Below are 20,755 nucleotides of genomic sequence, written 5' to 3' on the forward strand. Positions count from 1 at the left end.
AGTAAATAGTGGTGAGTTCGATGGTAAAAATTGTGAACTCGACAGTTAATAAAAAGCGTCGAGTTCGACAATAAATAAAAGGGGTGAACTCGACCGTAAATAAAAAAGCGGTGAATTTGCCAATAATGAGAGACCATTTAGAAAAGAAAAGATAACTAAATGTCATGTTAAGCTACCGTCGAAAATTTAGGAATTATTTAGAAAGAAGCCCCTTTGTGAGGGTCCTTTAAGTAATTTTCCCTTGATTTTTTGTCTTCTTGATGTCACCACAACGTCTAAAATTATAACAAAAATACAAAAATCTAACATATACAATTGAGATGAAAAGATTTTCAGTCAAGAAAAGCCTAAGTATTTTCTATCAATGTTGTTAGTCAACAGAAGGACTCTATTATGGTCTTGGGTTGTCACATAATTTTCTCTTAGGAAGCTATCTCATGCATCCATTGAACCTTGGGAGAAAATGGATCACCTTCCCCTGATGTCGCATCAGATAATTCCACAAGGCTCAATCATCCCAATGACCAATGGGTAGTTAAGCTAAGTTTGATGAATCTCAGTCCAACCTGTGGGGAATCTTACTCCAACCGTGGATTTCAACTTTTTCACAATAACATTCAATAATTTTCTGCACACTCAAATACATTACACAGGAGTGGAGCCAAGGTTTTGTCCCGGACTGGCAACTAAGACCCTTAAAAAAATTAAAACACTTTGTGGGGGCAGTAGGTGTATTTTATTTTCCATGCTTTTTATCTAACACTACGGCATATTAATCTTTAGACTAATGATAATATGACTCAGTTTATACTCGATTGACATGGTAGAACTGTAGACTTTTTCCTTGTGTATTCCAAAGAAAAAGATCTATGGCTCTATAGACTAGCCACATCTACTGAGTACAATTTTTCGAGTTAAAAAGTCACGACTCTAGATCTTCATATTTTTTAAAGAGTAATGATAGTCTTTATATTTTGTCCTGGAGTATTATTTTAAGTAGATCTTTTTCCCTTGTGTCCCAAAGAAAAAGATATAGGTTCCGTGCACTTGCCAAGTCGACCAGTGAAAATTTTCGAGTCTGAATATCACCACTCTTTTTTAAAAATTTCTTGGGGGCTAAGTGCCCCCTTTTGGGTGGGTGGGTTTTTTTTTTTTTTTTTGGGGGGGGGGGGGGGGGGGAGGAACAGTCTCGGTGCCACCTCAGTATTATACTAACTCTTGAGCATTACCTCAGTATTATTCTAACTCTTAAGCATTTTTCTTGATATTAACTTTTCAAAAGTTATAAAATGTTAGACTTTTCTACCCAATGGGCAGATGAGATGGGAGTAGATAATTTCTCTCTTTCACAATATAAATAGATGACTTCTCTCAACCATATAACATTTTAGTTTTTACAAGCACACTGTCTCATAAGCAACTCTAATGGCTCTTCTCCAATGGTTGAAGGAAGCAATAACCCTACAAACCATCTTACCTTCCTTTCTCTTTGCCGCTATTTTTCTAATATTTGTTCGAAATAGAAGCCAAAGCTATGACAAAAGAAGAAATCCCAATCTCCCACCAAGCCTACCAAAGCTACCAATTATAGGCAACCTTCACACGCTTGGCAATATGCCTCACCTTTCTCTCCATCAACTCTCGAAGAAGCTCGGCCCCATCATCCACCTACAACTAGGTGAGATCCCTACTGTGGTCATCTCATCAGCCAAGATGGCCAAGGAAGTGCTGAAGACCCATGACCTCGTTCTCTCTAACAGACCTCAGCTCTTCTCAGCCAAACATCTATTCTACAATTGCACTGATATGGTCTTCTCTCCTTACGGTGCTTATTGGAGGCACATCCGTAAGATTTGCATACTTGAGCTTCTAAGTGCCAAAAGGGTCCAATCATTTAGCTTTATAAGAGAAGAAGAGGTAGCACGTCTAGTTGGTCGTGTCGAGGAGTTGCATACAGGCACCATAGACCTTACAAAGTTGCTCGGGTGGTACGCGAATGACATACTTTGCCGAGCTGCCTTCGGAAGGAATTTTTCAGAAGGAGGTGAGTATGATAGACAAGGGTTCCAAAAGATGCTAGAAGAGTATCAAGAACTGCTTGGAGGTTTTAGTTTGGGTGATTACTTCCCTTCTATGGAGTGGATACACAGCTTAACAGGAATAAAATCGAGACTAGTGAACACGTTCAGACGGTTTGATCGGTTCTTCGACGAGGTGATCGAAGAACATATGAATCCTAAGAGAGAAAAAGTTAAGCAAAAGGATTTGGTTGATGTTATGCTGGGTTTACAGAAGAATGAGTCTTTGGAGATGCCCCTCACCATGGATAACATCAAGGCTGTCATCTTGGTGAGTTAATCCATCTTTTATCTCCCATTTTCTTTTATTTGTGTGGATGCAATGGTTGTGTAAATCCATAAATGTTTTGTATTCACTTGGCAATAAGAAGAATTGAGTGGTTGCAGGGGATGGTCTCCACCGGGGCAATTGTGTAATATTTTCTTAAAGATTTTTTTATTTTTGGGGGGTTTCTATTTTTTGAAAGAGTCGTGATGAATGCACTCAGTCTTGGACTATTCCAAACTGTTGTCCACTTTGTATGGAGGACAGGGAATGTTGATCATATCTTAATTCACTGCTCTTTTTCTTATAACATTTTGTCAACTTTCCTTGGTCTTTTTCGGATCCAATGGGTCCTTCCTTGTAAGTTCTCCTCGTTGTTAGTAGAGTGGGCCAATAATGCTTTTTCATTCAGAAAAAGGTTTCTTTGGGCTATGATTCCCTCGACTATTACTTGGGGGGTGTGGAATGAGAGAAATAACATGGTGTTCAATAGTAAGAGGAAAGCTCTCATGGTAGTTTCTTGGAGATCTTGGGCCTTCTGTACCTTTGGTCAAAACAAAATATAGAGTTTGCGGGGATTACCTTTGATGATTTTCTTTTTAGATGGAATTCTTTATGTAACCACCAATGTTCTAGTTTCTTTTGTTTAGCTGCTGTTTGAGAGGCTCTCTCAGCCTCCTTGTACTTTGTTTCCCCTTTCTCCTTTAATATATTATACTTATAATATAAAAAATGCACTCAGTCTTGGTACACAGTTGACGTGGAAAGGGCACAGAACCATAGATCGTTTTCATCAGGATACATGGGAAAAAGATGTGCGGTGCTGTACCCTTGCCACATCAGCCGTGTATCCTACCGTGCACTAAGACCACGTGCATTCATCATTTTTCTTTTGGGAAATAAGACACATTTTTTCACTACTCCCAATTTCTTTAAATAGAGATCTCTAGGGCAATAAAACTTGAAAGAAAATTGTGATTGTTTTTGTTCTGACTCATGAACATAGTCACACTGCCGAACCATGTAAATCTTGAGGCGTTTTTTGTCCTCTTTGTTATTTCATATTTTCGCAGCAATTAGGTGTGTCTAGACCAAACTCTCCAACGCCCAAGTCAGTTAGACCCCACCATGCCTTATTTATAGAGCAAACTTTCACGATGATTTGCCTTTTCTGAATTTCCTGCCACGATTACAAATGTGTCATTGTATCCCTGATTTTTTAGGATTATATCTGATCTTGAAAATAGGAATATTCTTGGACATGTTCTCGATCATCCAAGTATTGTATCCTTGTATGACAAGTTTAGTTTTCAGTCCAGTTGTCGATTCGATTGTAAACATGTATACATTTTGTTTGTGACTGCAGGACATGTTTGCTGCAGGAACTGATACAACATTCATAACTTTAGATTGGGGAATGACAGAGCTCGTCATGAACCCAAGAGTCATGGAAAAAGCTCAAGCTGAAGTAAGACGGATCGTTGGAAAGAGAAGAACAGTTTTAGAAAGTGATCTTCCTCAAATGGACTACTTGAAATGTGTAATCAAAGAGATTTTTCGATTACATCCTCCTGCCCCAGTTTTAGTCCCAAGGGAATCCATGGAAGAAGTAACAATAGATCAATACATTATTCCCACCAAAACGCGTTTTGTCGTCAATGCTTGGGCAATTGGGAGGGACCCGGAAGTTTGGGAGAATCCCGACATTTTCGAACCAGAAAGGTTCATGGGTAGCTCTATAGACTTCAAGGGACAAGATTATGAACTTATACCGTTTGGGACAGGGAGGAGAATTTGCCCAGCTATTACATTTGGAACAGCAGGTGTTGAGCTTCCTTTAGCTCAACTTCTTCACAGTTTTGATTGGGAGCTTCCACATGGTATCAAAGCTAAGGATTTGGACATGAAAGAAGTCTTTGGTATCACAATGCACAGAGTCTCTCATCTGATTGTGGTTGCTAAACCACATTTTTCTGGACAATCACACTAAGATATTATGATAGATTGTAATAAGGGTGTATTGTGATACACACCATGCATGTTATATTTCATTAAGAATATGATTAGTTTTGACAAGTTCATTAATTATGTTTCATTAGCTAGAGTTTGTTTCTATTTGAGGTTGTTCTCAATTTTCCCTAGAAACTTATTACGGTTTATTATAATTCAATCAAGGTCGTCGTCCCACAACCTTCAACGAACTTTCATTTCAATACTCCCAAGGGATATTCATCAAGTGGCTGATTGCCTTTCTAGGGATTTGCTAAACGTGAGTCAGTGCCATTAATTGGATCACATATGTATACATAAACACACACAAACAAAAATAATCCATGGTTTTAAAACTTGTACGAGAATAAGATGACTCGGGTGAGTAATCTTTATCTAATGAATCGTGATAATCACTATGTGAAAAAAAAAAAAAAAAAAACCATATTTGATAGTCTCAACCCATCAAATTTTGAAAAATTTTACGGACCATCCCGTCAAACATTTTCTTGTAGAATTTTTTATTTTTATAGGCATTGAACTATCAAATTATTGGAGAATGAGCTTCAAAAAACAAAACAAAAAAACAAAATTCCATAGAGTATGGCCGTCGAATATGGAGGTTTAATAAATAATAGGACAGTCCTTTAATTCACCAATCACAATAAATGAAATAGTAATAAAAAATTTAGAAAAATATAAAACTAAACAAAAATCATAAAACAAGCTCCAAATTAAACTAAACAACTCAAAATTCATATTATGTATTAAAATTTCATTACTAAACAAGTTCTAATTAAAGTAATTGGGCACTTACAAATGAAATTACGTCACATAATTTCTTAGAAATAAAATATAATTAGAAGTAAATGGTTGTGATGCCTTTGATCTCTTCTGGCTCTCTCCGCTCTATCGTGTCCTCTTTATTTTCCTCAAGGTTTGGATTTCCCCTCTATTTCCTCTATTCTCAAAGAAATCTGAATAGCGCTCTCATATGTACACGGAAAAGGTTTGGTACATCGAGATATCAACCTAAAGTAATAGAAGAACATAGTTAGACTTTATTCAAAAATGTTAGAAAACAAGAAATATTATATGAAGGCAAAATACTATTAATATCTTTAAAAACTATATATATATTTATGAATATTAATAGCAAATCAAAAAACAAGTCGATAGAAAACCAATTACAGGCTAATTTGGTTAGTTGTAATCAAGCAGTCCTCCACTAATGAAGAACGGCTATAAGCAACCATAACCCACTAGCATAAGAACTAGTTATTTTGATATGCCACAGCCAATGTTCATTATTCAATACTTAGAAAATACACAAAGCATATGCCAATAGTAGCTAGTTTAAAACTTAGTTACCGAAAGTGCTAGAACATGGTTCTATGTTGGGAGCGGCTTAAAATGTATAATGTATCTATGTTGAGAGTGAGAATCATCAAAAAGTAGAAATTAAACTATTTTAAGTGTTTATTTATGGGTAAGATGGTCAAATCAACATGTCTAAACCAATTCAAACCAAGGCAAGAGACTCTTTTTATGGTTCTAAATTGACCCAATTTGTATAACTTTTGGGACAATAATATCTCCATAGTTAGGCCTATCAATTGGACGGTCTGGATCAAGGAGCATGTGAAACAGGTGGCAATATAAAGGATAAAATGATGAAAGTTTTTCTACATCGCTACTAATGAAAAAAAAAAACACACACACACACACATACACACAACTACACCTACATATCCAGAGATATATGTAACAACGACATGGACAAGTGTTGTTGACATAGGTACGATGTGTATGCCATGGAACCACTGATACATGTTCGACATGGAAAAAACCTTAAAAATTGCAGTATCCTCATTACATAGGCACATACACGCACGTAAATAAAGCTCTTATATAGTATGTACATATATCATGAGGTCCATTTAGAACCATAACATACAAATGCCCATCAACTGATTGACCCACACAACATTTTCAATTAGTGTGACATCTTTTAGATGGGTCGGTTTTGGTGTTTTATTTAAAATACAAACAAGTTACAAAAATGTTGGACAATCCAACATTTTAATTTGGTTTTAAAAAAGTTAGTATTCTTTATAATTAATGAGAAATTTAACCCTTTGTGGTAAAAAAAATTTCGAACAAAACAAATGAAAAATCACGACGAGGTAAGAAATATCCATTAGTGAAACTAGAAATAAAGTTATAATGTGGTGGAAGTATCCATGCAGTATCCAATACAAGTGTCATTATTATATCGTGTAAATAATGGTACCTGAGTCAGGATGAAGTATTTGTATGACTATATCATATAATGTACACAATAATATTTACTAGAATAATCTTCACAAGTTGAATTTTGAATGATTATAAATAAAAAAGATATGGAAAAGACATGAACAAATTATTGTAAGAGAAAAAAAGATGGTGGATATTGGATTTCAAACAGAATTATCAAGTACCGAAGCCATATTTAATGCTCATCTAGGTAAGGTGTTACCTTCACTCGATAGCCATGGGAAATTGGTGGTGAACCATCTGCATTGTTTGGCAGAAAGATCTCCCAAACACAAAACTCATCATGTACACAGATAATCAATGAGAATCAAGTCATTCAAAAAGGATATAGAGAACACTTGTAAAATAAACAAAACTGAAACATTCATGTGAATGGTTGAACTTCATAATGTCAAGCGGATGCTAAATCAAGATTATTGAACTAAAAATAAGAAATATATCACCAAACATATCGTAACATAAACAAAATCACATTTGAAATCAAATCGTCAACTTAAAAAGTAAAACATTTGAAATCAAATCAAGAAAATAAGATAGCATTTTATCTTTAAAAATAAAAAAAATCGGGCCATTGAGGTTAAACATTTATGCATGTTTATTGAGTGTCTCATATTCTGTGTTAGTTAATGGATGTTCTTATGGTTTTTTTGGCGGAAGTCGGGGTCTTAGACAAGGAGATCTCATTTCACCTAGCCTCTTCATCTTAGCAGAGGAAGCTCTAATTGTGAGATTGAACAACCTTACGCAATCAGGGAAGCTGGAAAAGTTTTCAATTTCAAAAAAAGGGGTAGCCCCAAGCCACCTACTTTTTGCGAACGATTTAATTATATTCACCAAGGCAACTTCTAAGTCCTTATCGAATATTAAAGACTTTCTGGAATCCTATGAGAAGGCATCAGGTCAATAAATTAACCTTGAGAAAAGTAGTTTTTTTGTGGCGGAACATGTTGAATATAGAAGAGTTGAAATTGTGAAGACTATCCTGGGCTTTTCTAAGGGCTCACTCCCTACCAATTACCTGGGAGTCCCTTTGTTCATTGGCAAAGTGACAAGAGAAATGTGCAGAGGATTGGTGTCTAAGATCATGATAAAAATGGAGGGTTGGAAATCCAAACTTCTTTCGGAGGGAGGTCAGCTAAGCTTGCTCTCTCATGTGCTCTCCTCAATACCAGTCTATCTCATATATATTCTCCCTATTCCAAAGGCAATTGCGACCTAATTGAAATTGTGCTTCACTAAGTTTTTTTGGGGCAGAAATGAGGGAAGGAGGAAAAATCATCTTGTGGCCTAGTATAAATTAACTGTGTAAACCAAAGTGGGAAGGTAGATTGGGTATTAGAATTTTTCAGATGTACATAAAACATGCCTAATGAAAATATGCTGGAGATTGATAAATGAGCGAGGGCTCTGGATAGAGCTCTTCAAGAATAAGTATGCTAAAGATGGTAATTGGTGGAATCCGGCAAATTCGAGAGGTTTTAAACTATGGCATTATATTCGGGGTTTTTTTCAACCGACAATTCGACTCTCTAAGAGGTTAATTGGAGATGGAGCATCTTCATCACTTTTTCTTACACAACTGGAGAGGATCTTATCCTCTAATCGATCCCTATCCTAACAAAAATAAAAATATTACATTGATGGAGGTATGAGGTCCAGGTGGTTAGGATGTACAAAAGCTAAGAGACATTATTGAGAATCCTAATGTTGTGGCAGATATTATAGCATCTAATGTTCAACATAGCAGTTCAGATAAAACAATTTGGATGGCTTCAAATTCAAGTTTATTCTTGTCTTATTCGGCTTGGGACAATTTAAGAGCTAAAGGTGACACTTATCAAATATGCAAGGCAATATGGAACTCTCAGGTTCCCACAAAGATGAAGACATTGGCGTGGAAGATCTTCCACAAGGCATGCCAGGTGGATTTAGCTAGAAAAAAATGGGGCTTCGCCATGGCGTCTAGATGCCCATGTTGTGAGGCAGAGGAAGAAACAGTCAGCCATTTATTCTTTCAATGCTCTTTCACTTTAAAGGTGTGGAATTTCTTTAGTTGTCATCTCTTAGAAGAGGAAACCAGAGCAATTTCATTGGCATCACTACTAAAATGAGGGTTATCTAAGAAATCTCAATTTGGTACAGTAACCGGAAGGGTCCCATGGGTAGTATGCTGGAACATTTGGTTAGCCAAGAACAAACACATTTTTGAGAGTATAACTCCCACATCCCACAAAGTAATCCAAAGTAGCCTTAATTGGATTAGGGAGTTGGAGGAGTATCAAGTTTACAAGGTCTCTGCCTCAGATGGTGAAATTCGAATTCTTAAGGATTTTGGAATCCTTAGGAAGCACATTCAACCTCATTGTATAGTTACTGTTTGTTAGAGAAGACCTCCCGCAAGCTGGTTAAAACTAAATACGAATGGGGCTGCTAAAGGTAATCCAAGGTGCTCAAGTGGTGGTGCCATTCTCTGTGGCGATAAGGGAGATCTAGTAGAAGCAGGTTATTGGGATTTTGGTATTGTGACAAACAATGAAGCTAAAATACAGGCGTTGGTTGCTACATTGAGGAGCTTCCAATTAGAAGGGGAAAAAAAGTCATCAAAGAGCTAGATTCGGCAATCATAGTTAAAGGTCTCCTTAGTCAAAAAATTTCTTGGAAGTTAGATCAATGGGTGTATGAAGCAAGAAAGCTGATTTCCAAATTTGAAGTTCATTTAACTCGTGTCTGAAGAGAGGTGAATGCAACTGCAGATGCCCTTGCTGCTGCTGCAATTCACAATGCTTCATCTATGATGTTCATGCAAGTTCAGAAATGCCTTTATTTGTTAAAATGCTTATGTTGGGGATAAGCTTGATCTTCTTCAGTTTCGTTCTATAAATCGCTAGGGACTTCCCTATTGTAAATGTTTTCACTAATTTAATATAATTTACTTGCTTGCTTAGCAAACAAAAAAAAATTTATGTTTATTGATATTTATTATCGACAGGTTACAAAAATATGTAAGTTTCAAAAGAGAAGTAAAATGAATAATTTTCCTTTCATATGATTTCATTAGTGTTTCTGATAGCTTATGCAAAAAAAGAAAGTGGAGTTGTTAGGAACATGTGCAGCATTACAAAAGTGCAAATAGTTCATAAAAATTGAAGTTTCATAAATAGGAGACAATGCTATCATTGGTTGGTCACTAAATTTTAAAAAAATTTAATTATTGTTTCCTTTCATTGTCCCCATTGTTTGTTGTTATTGCCTTGATTGCTTGAAACATTTATAACCTTATGTTGTTTCCTAGATGACCTTGTATCATTTTATTCCACAATACCTATAGAAAAATAAAATAAAATAGAGAAGTATTTAGCTAGAATCATGGAGAAATCATCAACCTACGCATGACAGTGAATCTTAGGATTTCCTATAATAGATCCTTTTAATGTGTGCATGAGCACTGATGCAGACGAAAAATATAATGCCCAAAAAGAGAAATATTTTAACTTTGACACCAAACAAGAAAAACAGGCAAGAAGAATGAAAATAATCTTCGAATGTGGTTGAATCAAGAGATACCCACAAAATATCTCTGCAAGTGAACCTTAAGGAACACTAAGTCTAACAATGCTAGCAAAGCTTAAAAAAAGTATTTGACCAATCAAAAGTCTCTCCATCATTCTTTTATTTTATACAAATATATAGAATCTTATATAAGAAAAATGTCCAAGAGAGACTTTGGGACAATTTAGATAATTCTAGAAGATACATGGGATAAGTAGGGAATAAATATTGCATGGGAACTCAACAGCTAGAAACTCAAAACCATGATAAATGAATTAAGTCTTGAGCTAAATCATAATAAATGGTTCAAGGATCAAGATTGACTATAAAACACCATGATAAAAGCTTTGCTTAGTCTCAAGTAAATTAAAATTGTAGGAGCAAATGAGAGACTTTTTGCTACATAACATGGGCTTCCAAAAGATACTAAAATGTGCTTGTTGAACTTAAGTTTTGACCCATTAAATGGGTACCAATTACCAAAGATCAAAATATTCTACTCCATGGCTGGGCTAAATGAGCTTCAACTGCATCATTCTACTCAATGGCTAAAAAAGTCATCCTTGAGTTCTATCAATAAATTGTTTATAAACATCAAATTAGCTAGCTCCATATTTAGAATATTTTCCAGCTTTGTGAACAAAGACTAACCATTTTAGCTGAAAGGAACTACAATTGAATTTATCTACAAGTTCACATTCATAGACATAGCAATTCCATATGTCTTGTTCTTCATTTCTTGACAAAATCTCCATATGGAATAAATGTCTTGTTGCAATTCTAGATTAAATGCATTTGATTAAAATGAAGATCAGAAAAATCTCCTAAGAATCTCAGAAGATGAAATTTTTCGAAAAGTCATAATTTAAGATAAATAAACTGCCTAAACAAACAAAAACATTAATTAAGACCAAGAAACTAGATAAGGAATGAAACCCATCACTCAAAACAACTAATCAAGAGAAATGAAATCAGAAAATCACCAATACCCATTAACTAAAACTACAGAGACACCTAACATTGTTATAGGACTGGGACACCGTTCTGTATCATAACTCTAAAATAAACTCAAATCTAGTAGGTTACCAATATCACTCAAAAAGAAGATAACTTCAAGACTAAAACATCCCATAACACTTCCATCTAATGGATGCAGAACATAATACTTGAGACCAAAAACGTTTACTCGGAATGAACCAATATACATACATAACCTCGATTGGTCATAAGAGTAGTATCACAAGACTATGTATATATTAGTAGCTTTATTTCAATCCATCATCCCAATCCCCTTCTCACCAGTCGTAAAGAGTTGACTTACTTGTTAATAATCTCGAAGAGGTTAGAACCACATGGATAGAGCCACACCAACAAATTAGTAATCAAATTTCAGATAAAGCACAACAAATTCTTTGCAACTAGAAAATAGTGTACACAAAATAAAAAAAGATGAAATTCAAAACATGTCACGTAAGACATCATTCCTATCTATAGGAAAGGGACACTATACTGGATCACGACTCAAACCAAAATTGTATAACTACATAGAGGGAGTATAAGTGGGTCACCTGTATCGAAAGGTACAGATTGAATTCCGATGGGATCTCCTCCTCTGAATAGAGACGATCAGAGAAATATACTCATCTCAAGCAGCAGTTCGCATGAACTTGTACCCGTAGGGTCTCAACATAGTTTGTGACCTTCCAAGACATATTTTACAACAGCATCAACACCACCAAACAAATATGTGTTCATCTGACTAAGCCTAAGGATGTCATCTGTTGGGGACACTATCTTCTTCCTTAGGGCACCTATGTCCCATACACAAACTATTTGGTCCAAGGAAGTTGACACGACCAAATCTTCTTTAGGATGAAATGAGGCACACATGACATAATGATTGTGACCAGTCAATACAGATATACAAGCACGTGACTGCCAATTCCATATTTTGATACACTACGTCAAAATCCCGAATTTATATAAAAAAATTTGTTGGGCCTGGCACGTCGAATTTTAAAATCCAAAATCCGCGGCCCGTGGACCACGTTTTCGTTTTCTCTTTCTCTCACGTTTTCATCGTCTCTTTCTCTTCGTCTTTCTCATCGATCAACCTCTCACAGTCAGTCTCTCTCTCTCACAGTCTCTGTCTCAGTCGACCTTACCCTCTCTCACTGTCATCGATCGATCGATCGATCGACCTCTCACAGTCTCTGTCTCGGCCGATAGATCGACGCAGGTACTTCTCCTCTCTCTCTCTCTCTCTCTCTCTCTCTCTCTCTCTCTCTCTCTCTCTCTCGATAGATCGACGTTTCCATCACTTTCTCACAGTTGCCATCTCGATCGATCGACCTCGTTTTTTCACTCTCTCTCGCGATCGATCGACCTCTCCATCGATCGATTGACCTCTCCATCTCTTTCTCAGTGTCTTTCATGATCGATCTCTCGATAGATCTCATCTCCCACTATTTGATCGATTGATCTCGATCTAGATCTGATCCTCGTTCTCTCACTATCTCATCGCTACATGTCTCTGATAGCTCGAAGTAACCTATCGATCTCGCTACCTATCTCTGATAGCTCGAATTGATCAGATTGGTCACAAAGGGACTCTCACCTGCTACACCTCACGCGACAAGCCAGGAATCATTGCGACTTCGGGCTAGGTACTCTCTCTAATCCGATATATTTAGATTTGGATTGAAGATTTAGGTTTTTTATCCAATGTATTTTGTATCAATCTTGATACCTATAGATTCCTATATTTTGAAGCATGTAATTTGATGCTTCTAAATAATGTCTGAATGTGGAGAATTTATTGAGACTAATTACGAAATTGTGAGAATTTATTGAGACTAATTTATTTTGTTTGTCTTAGAATTGAAAATTTCCGATACATTTAAATGTCTTGAAAATTCTTGATTTTTCTCATCTAAAACCCATATATGCTGTGTGATAATAAAAGGTTGGCATGCAAAAATAATTGGTGTGCTATAAGAAATTATATAATCTGACAGTAGTTCTTTAATTAACAATTAATTGATTCTTTAAACGAATGGAAATGAAGCTACTAAAGTTCCAATTATGTTCGATAAGTACAAAAGCTTTTGATCTCTTTTTTTTTTTTTTAATGATATTTTCGAGATACCCAATGATCAATCCTCACTTAAGGATTTATGAGCAATATGTCGTAATGAAGGTGCCAACTTACTAACTTGATTAAAGTCTACATGTTTAGTACCATATGATCTTGGCTCAAAATCCGCCTTCATATACCAATTAGTACCCACTAAACCGCTTGCTTATCGTGGGAGTAGATTAAATTTTCATCAATTTTGCCTTTTTATGCAATAGGTTGCACAAATTGGTGAGAGTATGTCATGTTTCATTTCTTTTATTAGTTTTAGTGATTTTTGGTATCACCCTTCATTTTTTGTGGAGGAGATGGCTAAGCTATGTTGATTCTTAGTCCACCAAATTTTAGTAGGTTTATATATTCCTAATTACGGATTGACACATTTTATAAAGTGTGTGGATCATATTGGATCGTTGATTTTATTCATTGAGTCCCATGCCTTGATTACAATGTGTAGTTGCATTGGCGGTATGGTGCCATTAATTATTAGAGATCATGTTCAGAGGCCACTGGTGGTTGCAGCTACATATGCTCACCCAATTTCTATTAGGCAACTAGTGGCTGTAGCTAGAGATGCTCACCTAATTTTTATGAATAATGATGAATGCACGTGATAAATCACACGTGACTGATATAGCAATGTCATAGAACAGTATATCTTTTTTCTTGTGTATCCCAAATAAAAAAAGATCTATGAAGGATTATCTTATACCCCACAGCCAAAGCATTTTAGCCATTCATTTTAGATCAATCTTAGAATTGTAGACATTCATATTCATAGATTTGGGTTTTGCTTTTCTTTCCTTTATTCTGTTGTAGTATTGGGCCCTTTGATATATAGAGAGATAGATATGACATCTCACGTGTTGATGTTAGTCAATAATGAATGCCCATTACTGAAGCCAATTTACAGCTCCTTGGGGAAGATATAGTTTGACACTCATCAGGGAACTGCAGCATATTATGTTGGGGTAGTAAGGACTTAGAAGTCATGAACCGTTAGATCTTTAAACTTTTATATTTTTATCACAGTGCCTTCATATATAATTGATTTCCTAGTTCTGCAATTAGTGCATGATTTATGACGGATGTGCAGATCTTCGTGAGGATAAGCACTATTTGGCTGATCATCCCGGTTTGGTGCCTGTGACTACTGCCCAGGTATAACTTCTGCTCTATGTATTTACACCTATTAGTATTTATTTCCTTAAGTTTTTTTTTTGGGTGGGGGAGGAGAAAATGTACAATCAACACTCTTGATGACAATGTTTATTGTTACTATCAAGGGAGAGGAACTCCGGAAACAGATAGGAGCTGCTTATTATATCGAATGCAGTTCAAAAACTCAGCAGGTAATGATACCGTTACTTATTTCTACAACCTAAGTAGTTCCTTCTAATTTCAGTGACAGTAATTTTATGCGAGAGATTGAACATCAAACTTCTTCATGATGTTGATGTGAGAGAGATTGAACATCAAAATATGCCCAGACGGTGTCATCTCTAGCTTCTCTTGGTGGTTTGTCATATTTTTAAGCCCTGCTTGGTGCACTACAAATTATTTGCATTTGCAAATGATTTACACTGCAAATGGTTTGTGGTGAAAGATTTACAATTGCTTGGTAACCATTGGGAAATTTCTTGCGAATCTTTTTGTGGTTGATTGGTATTTGCAATAAAAACTTTCATCGAGTATAATCTTTTTGAATTTTAAGTGTAATTAATGAAAATTTGTTCACTTGTTTCTGGTATATTTCATAGTATGTGTAGGAGGCTCTGAAACATTAGATTGTAGCTTGAGAAGAACCTTTTAATTAGGAAGATTCGAGTTTGAATATACATGACATAAAGGTTGAGGTCAATTTAGGTTGAAAGCAAGGGCACTTAGGTAATTTTTTATTAGCCTAGAAGGGAAGATTGAGGTCAAAGGACATGATATTTCAAATGAATTGTAATCTAATACGGTGTCTTGTTCCTATAGCAACGTTAGGTGTCTACGTGGCATATTTTTATTAGATTTAAAACACATCAAGGTGCGTGAATGACTAGGTTAAGAACCTAGGTGTTTTAAACTCTAACAAAAACATGCCATGTAGACACCTTACCATTGTTATAGCAACGGAACCTTTCTAGATCTTAACTCATCTCAAATGTGTGTTTATTAACAAAAACATGCCATGTTTTGGAATTTGCACAGAGAATAAAATGGCAAAGTTCCTAAAAAAGAAGTTATGTGTTGGATAGTTCCAATCCTTGTATCTTGATCTTTGCAGATAAATATCATGGATGGGATGCATTTCCTAAACATATACACCTTTTTTATTTTATTTTATGAATATGTTCTTTATCAGTCATTTATAATTAGTAATTCTGAAATAAAATCTCAAACTCAAGCTTTGTAGGCTGAAGAAAAATTAATTTACATTGTCCTCGGCGGTAGGTTTCTCAGACTCAAATGGGCTCTCACATTCATCTTCTTTCCCTGTGTTTTGTAGGTTTTGTGCGCATCTGGTGAACCTAGTCAACAACAGGTAAATGGCATGTTGAACCATAGGGTCAAAACGTTTCCTTAAAGACCTGATTAACTACTGGTAGTTGGCATGTGCTAACGCCGGTTATTATAAGAGTCTTTTTGTAATTTAAAATACTAAAGGGCTTTGCGATTCCAATTTTACTGATTTTTGATGAAAATAACTTTCATAATATTAAGTTAAAATGTAAAGGAGAGGGCATTTGTGGGATTTCAATTTTGGTGTCGAACCGCTTCTACTCCGCCCTCTCATTATAATAGTATCTTTCATTCTTGGTGTATTATGTTTCACAATTACCAATTCCTGGCTTACTTGTTCCCACAATTATCATTTGTGGGATTTTAATTTTGGTGTGGAACTGCTTCTACTCTGCCCTCTCTCTTTTATGTTTGGTGTGCTTGCAAATCGATGCAAACTTTGTAACTGCATGCCGTAAATCTGCTCTCTTGTGGTGTGATTAAATAAGTCCACTGTACAGTGAGATGTCCATATCTTGAAGATTGTACTTGAGAAATTTCATTTATAGCATACTTCACTATAAAATATATATATATATATATTATTATTATTATTATTTTAAGGGTCTTGATTCTTTATTTAAATTTCTGTTTTAGAGCAGATTTTGTGGTGGTCATCTTTATGTAGAGAATGATTCAATTTAAGTATAATTGTCAAAACCTCAACCAAAATGCTACATCTTAGGTTTTCAATTTTGAGTTGGGATGTTGCAGTAAATTTTTTAATTTCATACCCCTCGAGAGGTCTATGGTACCTAGGCCTTAGGGGTGGCAATGGGTCAGGTCGTGTTGAAGTAAGGGTATTATGAACATTTAGAATATTGTGTACAGCTGTTGCTCTGTACTGATGTGGATAGGCAAACCTTTCTCTTGCTTGTATAAACTGTTTGCAGTTGTTTATGAGGAGCTACAGCCATTGTTGTTGAAAAGAGGACCAATGGTGCAGACAACAGTCTTTGTTGCAGTAGTTGTTGTTGAGGTATAAAGAGATTATGAGTTAAGGACCAAAGCAAACACTCAAAACAGTTGCAGAAGACAAAAATAGGGGCACCCCTATTTATGAGGTAAGATCAAGCTTCTCTATTTGACTGTATTTAAGGCATATTTTTGAACGTTAGTATAGTTGCTTCACACTAAGTTCAAACACATTCTTGTGAGATGATATGCGTCCATCCTAAACCAGGTGTAAAAACACTCCACACTAACATTTTTAAGCATTATACCTCTTAATGCAGGGCCCAGCTATTGGATTTGGCCATGTCACTTCTGCCTGGTTTGGTTGCCAAAGAGATTGATTTATTGTTTCTTGCAATGAAATGCTGCATGCAGGAGGATGTGCTGGAAAAGGCGAAAAAGGCCAAGGAAAAAGCGGCACGTGAAGCACAAGGGTTCATTCCCCAATCTACAACGATAACAGCACCGACCTCCACCAAAGATATTGCCAATCTAGTAATTTCAATATCATTTGGTCTTATTTAGTTTAATTATTGTCAGTTATTTGTAGCTTCGACAGAATTTTCGATCTTAACAAAGAGGTTTTCATGTATATTAATTTTGGATTATTTAGTTTAATTTGGAACTTGTTTTATAATTTTTCTTTTGTTTTTTTCTTTTTCCAATTTTTTTTTTATTATTTCGTTCATTGTGATTGGTGAATTAAAGGACCGTGCTATTGTTTGTTAAACCTCCAAATTTGACGGTCATACTCTATGGATTTTTTTTTGTTTTTTTTTTAAGTCCATTCTCCAATAATTTGATAGTCCAGGGCCGTCAAAAAAAAATTCTACAAGAGAATATTTGACGGGCATATTTGATGGGAGGGTCTGTCAAATTTCTTAAAATTTGACAGGCTAAGACCGTCAAATATGGGCCTTTTTCACATAGTGATAGTCTGGTCATCACTCAAACTAACAATCCAAGGGTACTCATTGTGAAATTAAATTGTATGAATGTAATCAAGGTGTTCAAGAAGTGTAAAAAGATACCGATGCATCTTATAGTTCCAAACTTTGATCTTGTAATCATCCCCTGCAAAAGCTAGTTTCTTCCATAAAAGTAATAACTACCACCTAACAATAAGGCAACAAAGCTACAAATTAAACACATCAAATATTTAGGATTCAGTTAGGGTTTCAATGGTTTCAAGCATCTGCAAGAAATGATTAAATGAACAGAAAATAAATCAAAATAGTTCAAAAAAGCCGAATCTAGTCATTACATACAAAATCATCAACGATAAAACAAATTCTATAAGGAAAAAAATTCAAATCTGATCTACAGAATGAAGTTAATCTAATTTTTAATAGATAAAAGTTGAAGATAATCTCGATTGGCATTGTAACAGTTAAACGTAACGAACAACTAAAATTAAGGAATTATATACAAAATCACCAACTATAAAATGAATTCTATCAGGCAAAAATTCAAAACTAATCTGCAAAAATGAAACTAATCAAATTTTTTTATCGATAGATATGAAAGATGATCTCAATGTAATATTCTAAGGGATAACCCTAACAAACAATTGAAATTGAGTAATTACATAAAAAATCACCAATTAACATACGTCTTGATGACTTATCAATAAAAACGAGGATCAGATCTAGATCAATCAAATAGAGTAGGAGATTGATCGAGACAGAGAAATCAATCAATCAGATAGAGGGGAATATAAGATCGATCGAGGGAGAAAGAAAGAGAGAGATGGACAGGTCAATCGAGAGAGAGAGAGAGATCGAAAAACGTGGTCGAAAGGCCGTGGAATTTTAAGTTTTAAAATTCATCAAGCTAGGCCGAACAAATTTTTTGTTCAAAATTTGGGCTTTTCATATTGTGAAACTAACTACCCCACATGGCACACTCAACCGACTCTCTTGATGTGACAAGTTCGGGAGTTGTACGCCCCAGGATACTCTTGTTATGGCAAAGTGAAGTTGTGTATCTAGAGCCATATAGATCTACAGCCCCCGAACTTGTCACATTAGGAGAGTTAATTGAGTGTGCCATGTGGGGTAGTCAAATTATCACGATTCTCACCTAATAGATAGATAGTCAATGTTCATCACTTTGACTCATTTGAGATTCGATTTATCCAGGGCCAAGTTATCTCGGTGTGTCCAAAAATGATGTTGTCTCTCAAACTCAAGAGGGATTCGCTCTATTATAAGAAGGAAGCCTTATTGGGTAAGCTTTGTTATACAAAAATGTTAAAATATTTTGAGGTTTAGGGTACAATCTTTCAATTAATGTAGATTTATGATCGATTATGATTCAGTCTTGCAAATCCAATACTCTAATCAAGTTGATTTAATGCTTTGATTGGGGTTAACCATATGAAAACCTTTCACTATTGATAATCTGTCAAGCAAAGTAGAAGAGATACTAAACATGAAACTATTGTGAAAAGCATTAACGATAGGCATAGCAAGCCACAAGCAAAGATTTACAAAGGGATTCACTCTTCTTCCTATCCCTCTCAGTTAAACCTGTTTCCTCTCAACAAATAGAAAATCCTAGACCCAAATCACAAATTGAGTTTCCAAAATTTGGTGACCAGAGAGAAAATAATTACAGATTTTTCTTCTAAGAAAACTTAAATGTTCACTCGATTTTGAAATGGTTTGATTCATCCTATCTGATGTGGGTCGTCTAATTTATCTTCACTAGGTGGGGCCAACACGAATTGAAAAACTGATTCAAAACCATGTTTAGATCCTAAATTAAGTCATATTGGGCATACACCAAGGCATAGAACTATTAGCCTATGTCAACCAAAACCAAGTCATAACCCATATATGACCTCAGCCAATACCCATTTATTCACCCTTGCAAATGTTGTAAATGAATCATTACTTATTGATCTTGTATAGCCCGAATCATCATCACCATTGGTCACAAATGTCTCTTAATCCATATTATTTAATTAATGACCTAAATATTCCTAAAATAGTTTTGGGATTCTTGTAGAAATGAAACAAAGATAAGTGATTCCATAGAAACGATACAATAGAAAGCAAATTAAACTGCCTCAAATGAGGACTAAGAGACACCAAGAACCAGTTAGAATATTAGCTTATGAATAATAAAATAAAATATATTGAAATAAACCAGAGCATTTATATTTCAAGATTGACTCAAATAATTAGAGATTAAGATAAACTAATTAATTAGATTAGATTATAAATAATTGAGATTCTTATGTTCTCTATATAAATCCTATTAGGGTTATGTAATCAGATTCAAGGAAATCAATCGAATCTCTTCTTTATCTAAACCAATGTAACTCCCACGACAAACTGTTTTCTTGCAGTAAGGATTTTTTTTTTTTTTTGCACACCATTAAGAACAAATTTGCAAAGACATTAAACAACTTACAAAAGCAAATGAAAGAATAAGAGATTTTACAAAACACACACACAGAGAGTAGAAGAGTTAGCATCAATGGATTAGTTTAGATCGAATTGGAACCAATCCCATAAGAAACTTATTAGATCACAACCCGATCCAATATACTATGGTTGTTCCAAATCCATTGAAAAAATTAATATTTTCATATTAGTCCTAATCCAGAGAGTAATTCAATTTGATAAAAATATATGTGGGATACAATATATAACCTATCTAAATAAAAACATACATCATTTAAATGTTTTGAAACACATTATATTGGATCGTGTCAGTCTGACATGATACTTTTGTGTTCATTTTAACAGTTAATTGTCCTGTTTGTTTCCCCAAATTTTGATTTATTGTGTAGAAACATAAGAAGAGAAAAATATAAAAGATGAAAAGCAATCACACAAAGAACGTAGGATTACATGATTCAACAAATTGTCTACGTCCACGAAGGAGAGGGAGATCTATCTACAATCAACT

General features: G+C 35.1%; 1 protein-coding gene and 1 long non-coding RNA gene across 2 annotated transcripts; both read left to right on the forward strand.

Moving 5' to 3' along the window:
• Positions 1-1,330: 1,330 nt before the first annotated feature.
• LOC147395035 (cytochrome P450 71AP13-like) lies at positions 1,331-4,424 on the forward strand. The gene is made up of 2 exons (XM_086454187.1): positions 1,331-2,349; positions 3,710-4,424. The coding sequence occupies exons 1-2, from the start codon at positions 1,426-1,428 to the stop codon at positions 4,331-4,333; spliced, it is 1,548 nt and encodes a 515-aa protein (XP_086310313.1). The 5' UTR covers positions 1,331-1,425; the 3' UTR covers positions 4,334-4,424.
• A 7,909-nt stretch (positions 4,425-12,333) lies between these two features.
• On the forward strand, positions 12,334-17,457 carry LOC147395036 (uncharacterized). Its single transcript, XR_015181397.1, has 6 exons — positions 12,334-12,863; positions 14,430-14,494; positions 14,620-14,685; positions 15,828-15,863; positions 16,774-16,944; positions 17,116-17,457. It is a non-coding gene; the product is annotated as an uncharacterized LOC147395036 (long non-coding RNA).
• The last annotated feature ends 3,298 nt before the right edge of the window (positions 17,458-20,755 follow it).

The sequence above is a fragment of the Akebia trifoliata genome, chromosome 9 (assembly GCF_017979445.1).
Source record: "Akebia trifoliata isolate Shusen 1 chromosome 9, ASM1797944v1, whole genome shotgun sequence".
NCBI classification, from domain to species: domain Eukaryota; kingdom Viridiplantae; phylum Streptophyta; class Magnoliopsida; order Ranunculales; family Lardizabalaceae; genus Akebia; species Akebia trifoliata.

Coding starts and splice junctions, on each gene's coding strand:
- LOC147395035 (XM_086454187.1), top strand. CDS start 1,426: ATGGCTCTTCTCCAATGGTTGAAGGAAGCAATAACCCTACAAACCATC. Junction 2,350..3,709: donor ACATCAAGGCTGTCATCTTG/GTGAGTTAATCC, acceptor TTGTGACTGCAG/GACATGTTTGCTGCAGGAAC.